This window comes from Solanum dulcamara, chromosome 10 (assembly GCF_947179165.1).
Source record: "Solanum dulcamara chromosome 10, daSolDulc1.2, whole genome shotgun sequence".
NCBI classification, from domain to species: domain Eukaryota; kingdom Viridiplantae; phylum Streptophyta; class Magnoliopsida; order Solanales; family Solanaceae; genus Solanum; species Solanum dulcamara.
Window position 1 is genome coordinate 17,191,972 of NC_077246.1, and position 5,142 is coordinate 17,197,113.

Genomic DNA, 5,142 nt, shown 5'->3' on the forward strand with positions numbered 1-5,142 from the left:
ATGGACTAAATTGGTAGATAAATATTAATTGACATTAATAAATAATAGGTGTTTTTATAAAATATAAAAGTTTGGGATAATTTTAAATTTTTTAAAACTTCCCAAGTTCTAGTTTTTTCTAGAATTTGGGAACTTGGAAATTTTGCTAAATATATTTGCCAAGTAATGACAAATTATATGAACAAACACTAGTTCCAAGAAGTTTTCAAGTTTTTCCCAAAATCACCAGGAGCCAAAGGCTTACTTATTTTATTGTATTGAATTTATGTGTAAATATAAATAGGGTCTCTAGTATATTCTATTGTTAACTTTACGATCTGACTTGACCTTTTTTCAATGGAGAACTCATGTCTCTCATCTAAAACTACTAATCGTATTTACACGATGATTTTGAGTTAACAACATGTGGTTTGGATGATGATATAACTCACAGTACAAATGGTTGCTTCTCACTATCATATTACAATTCACAAAAAAAAAATGCACCTTCTTCAGATGCTTCTAATTTCATTATCAACAAGAAGTAGCAATGCATAAAACATGACTAACAAATGGACAACTTACTTTCAACAACAAGTGGATCACAAACATTGTGTGTCTTCATCCTATAACATTGTGAAATCTTACATTTCCAGTTTAAACAGCTTAAACTTCAGCATCCGTATCCCCACCTTCCAACCACCGATTCCTATCAAGATCCTCACATGGAGAAGAGGATCCAATTGATAAGAAGCCAGCTTGTTTCCCAACGTCCTCACTTGTTTCTTCTTTCACTAGCCTTTGCTTTCCTTGTGGCAGATCCATTTGGTTTAAGTCCAATAGGTGACAGTGACTTTAATCCAGTGAAGAATGACATTGCACCATACAAACAAGTCATGGAAAGTTGGCATGGGGACAAGAATAATCGGTTAGGCCTCGGCAATTTGGAGTTCGTTAATGAAATTTATGGTCCTGAATCGCTAGAATTTGATATTTTGGGTCATGGTCCATATGCGGGACTAGCTGATGGACGTATTGTACGGTGGATGGGGGAAGATGCTGGCTGGGAAACATTTGCACTTGTCACCCGTAATTGGTAAGCATCTTCAAAACAAGTATGACCAATATAATTCAGAACAACCAATTTATGGACATGTTCAAACAAGTAATCAGCTATTTTCTTCTCTTTTGCATTGGATATGTTCTGAGGATTGATTAATTGCAATGTCTTTTCATTGATGTGTGTAAACTCTCCCTGTTGTCCAATAAGGTCGGAGAAGCTTTGTGCTAAAGGAAAAGATTCAACAACATCGAAGCAATGGAAAGTTGAGCCACAATGTGGTAGGCCCCTTGGCCTAAGGTTCAATAAAGAGACAGGGGATTTGTACATAGCAGATGCATACTATGGACTCCTAGTTGTGGGTCCTGAAGGAGGCGTGGCAACATCCTTGGCTACACATGTGGAAGGGAACCCCATACTATTCGCCAACGACCTTGATATCCACACAAATGGCTCCATCTTCTTCACGGACACTAGCAAGAAATACAACAGAGTGTAGGTTAACAAATCTTTTATCAAATACAGTAGTAGTGGTTTATATTACTCTTCTTTCATTATGTGATTTTCTAATGTAGGAACCATTTTCTCATAATGTTAGAAGGAGAAGATACTGGTAGACTTCTTAGGTACGATATTGCCTCAAGATCTACTCATGTTGTCTTGGATGGATTGACCTTCCCTAATGGAGTACAATTATCCAAGGATCAAACTTTTCTTCTCTTCACTGAAACAACCAATTGCAGGTATCGATCCCTCTACAAACCTTTATCTCTTGGGGGAAAGAAAAAAAGAAATTGGTGTTTGTTTAATATAATACAGAAGTAAAGCACTTAACTGTCTGATTCACCAAAATATAAATGAACCTGTGACATTAATTAGTTTGTATTATACAACGACTAAATTGAATAGACCAGACAACAAATCTTATACAACATTTTGCTTTTCAGAATGACAGGATATTCTCCGTGAATATTCTATGACAGCGCCATTAGTAGGAAATATAATTGTAATAAAGAACGTGGAAGTTAGAAGGACATCTTTAATTGTATAGTATATTTCAAGATCAAATTGATCTTACACTTTTTCCCCCTTATTACTGTTATCTGTTCAGGCTGATGAAATACTGGATAGAAGGTCCAAAGAGAGGTACAGTTGAGATTATTGCAAACCTGCCAGGATTTCCAGACAACGTAAGGGTGAATGAGAAAGGTCAGTTCTGGGTTGCAATAGATTGTTGTCGAACTCGTGCACAAGAAGTCCTTATAAACAATCCATGGATGAGAAGCATTTACTTTAGATTACCAATTCAGATGCGTTACCTGGCGAGATTGATGGGGATGAGAATGTACACTGTTATCTCACTCTTCAATGAAAATGGAGAAATTATTGATGTTCTTCAAGATAAAACAGGTGTAGTTATGAAGTTGGTTAGTGAAGTTAGAGAAGTAAATGGGAAGCTATGGATCGGGACTGTGGCTCATAACCATATTGCCACTCTTCCATACCCGTAAAACGATGTTTTGACTTTCTGCTTTTACTTATTTTTATTAATTTTGCAATCTTAGTATCGCTTGATTTATCTGTAACAAAACTAATGAATAATAGCCCAACACTTGTTTAACCCATTCATCTCCTTGATAATTCTTAAACCTCAATTCAGATCCTTGCATTTTCCACACTTTATGTAAACAAAATAATTTTTGAGTTGTACCTTATCTTTTTTATTTCTCACAATCTGCCCCATAACCCATTTGCTTGCCGGAAAAATTATTATTTAGTAATAACAATTAAATTTGTAAAAATAAGGTTAAGAGCAGGTGAATAATGATACTTTTTTTGGCTAAATCAATCAAGCATGAATAAATAAAAAAACATAAAATATACGAAAATATGAATAAGAGTAAAAACAAGAATAAAAATACAGTCAATCATTTGTATTATATAATGGTGCTGTTTTACAAGTGACTATGAGATCCCTTTTTCCCCATGCAGAACTGTATTTTAGGGGCAAAAAACTTAGTATACTAGTATGAAATGCCTACTCTGCCTTCTGAAAAAGTCTAATATCAATGGTACTCAAGTATTTATCATGGGCTTGAAAGTCTTTGTAATACCCCAAAAGTTGAAAAGTCGAAATGGAAAGAATCTTGCACAAAATCTTCTGGTGTTAGTGTTGATGGACGCATCTACACACCGTATAATGTCCTACGGTCCATAAAAGGGAATCGTAGAAGGGATCCTGATTCGTAAATTACTAGTATTGATAGTGCTTTATGCGGGACTACCTATGGAACGTATATGGTCCTACGGTCTGTAGGAGTCATCGTGTAAGACCACGGAAGTTGGAAAGTCGAAAAAAATGGGGTTCAAAGAGAAGTTCCTAGAAATTTGCATCTTTTGGAATCAGGTAGCCTTCACGGTGCTCTTCACAAGCTGTGAAGAGCCGCTGTGGAGGGGTATTGGGTAGTGGAAATTTTGGGGAAAGGCCTACGGATGACTCCATGTAACACCCCGGAAAATATTTTGCAAAGACTCGAACACATCTCCACGTGTGGGTAGACTCGAACCGAAGGACTTGTAATTTTATATATGAGATAGGATTAATTCCTAAGTATTTGAAGTGTGTTAGATGTGTTTAGGGGTCATAAGGGATCTCTAACACCAAGTCGAGTCCAAAGATTTCCAATAGATTAAGTTTTCGGAAGAGTTAGTATAAGGGTCAACTTCAAATGAACATATCTCCTAGACTATAATGAACTGGGTGGACCACAACCTACCAAAATAAAGGTCTTTGAGTCTTCTTTCCAATGCCACTAAGATTGTAATTTTTGGAGTTCAGAGTCAAATGTTATGACCATTTTACTATAGACTAGTACTGCAAAAATTTCAGGCCTAGGCGACCACTGTAGGAATTTTAGGCTTGGTGCTCCAGTGGCGCCCGGCGCCACTATAGCACCAGAAAACAGCCTCAGTAGTTTGTTCCTTGGCGCGACGCGTCATTATTAGATGTGCAGGGTTTTAAGCCTATTTTGGCTTGGCACTGCAGTGGCTCGACGGGTCACTATAGCGCCAACAAGATTTTTGCCCAATTTTCCAGATTTTAAAGAGGGGTAATTTGGACATTTTTCCTAAGCATATATACACTAACATAGGATATGTTTTAGGCTCATTGTTTAGCCTCCTCACCTCCAAAGAAACCCTAACCTTCAGCCTCTTCTCTCAAATCATCTCCAACAAGATTTGCCCTCAAAAATTCAAGGATTCAAGCTTCCCATTGAAGACCCAACAACAAGGTTTCTTCAAAATCTACTCTAAGGTATGTAAGGCTAACCTAAAATATGGATTGAGTTCTTCCATATGCCCATAGATGTGTTGGATAGAAGTTGTGAAAGATTTGAATCTTCTATGAAGGTTTTTCTTGAAAATTCCTAAACTATAGAATATTACTAAAATGTGTTAATGATGTTCTTGAGTTTACTTTATTGAGAGTAGGGATTCATGTATTCATTCACATGGACCCAAGATGAGATTTCTTTTTGGTCATAATTTATCTTGAGGATGAGATTGATGATTTTTATGTATAATAAAAATAATATTATTTTTATAGTGAAATGAGGTATTCTTTTACTTGAGTTTGATGAAATTGATTTTTAGTTATACGAGAATTTTGGGATAGTTATGAATGTGAAGGAAAAAAAAACGAAACCTTGGTATAGTTGGAATGTCCCTTTGTCTCTATAAATTGAAAATTGAATTAAATAAGGATTTTGCAGTAGATGTTTGATGATGATGTGAATGCTGATATTTGATGATGATGTGATGATGATGTTTGATGATGATGGGAATGATGATATTTGACGATGATGTGAATGAAGAGGTTATGTTGATGAGGATGTTGTGTGATGAAGTAGATTGGAATCTAATATGATTATGTGATATGTGATTTGCATAATTTTGATTTGATTAGAGTCTTATGAGCATTTTGAAAATCAATGATCTTTTGAGAAGGAGTTTTAAATGAATGATTGTGAGCATTTTTGCATAAACTATTTATATACTATTTTGAGTTTTATAGAATGATTATTTTCATCTTTGATTTTTAA

The 5,142-nt window shown here is 35.5% G+C and overlaps 1 protein-coding gene across 1 annotated transcript; it reads left to right on the plus strand.

The window, feature by feature from the left end:
• The first annotated feature begins 537 nt into the window (after positions 1-537).
• LOC129870883 (protein STRICTOSIDINE SYNTHASE-LIKE 13) lies at positions 538-2,660 on the plus strand. The gene is made up of 4 exons (XM_055945763.1): positions 538-1,075; positions 1,250-1,534; positions 1,615-1,782; positions 2,151-2,660. The coding sequence occupies exons 1-4, from the start codon at positions 705-707 to the stop codon at positions 2,548-2,550; spliced, it is 1,224 nt and encodes a 407-aa protein (XP_055801738.1). The 5' UTR covers positions 538-704; the 3' UTR covers positions 2,551-2,660.
• The last annotated feature ends 2,482 nt before the right edge of the window (positions 2,661-5,142 follow it).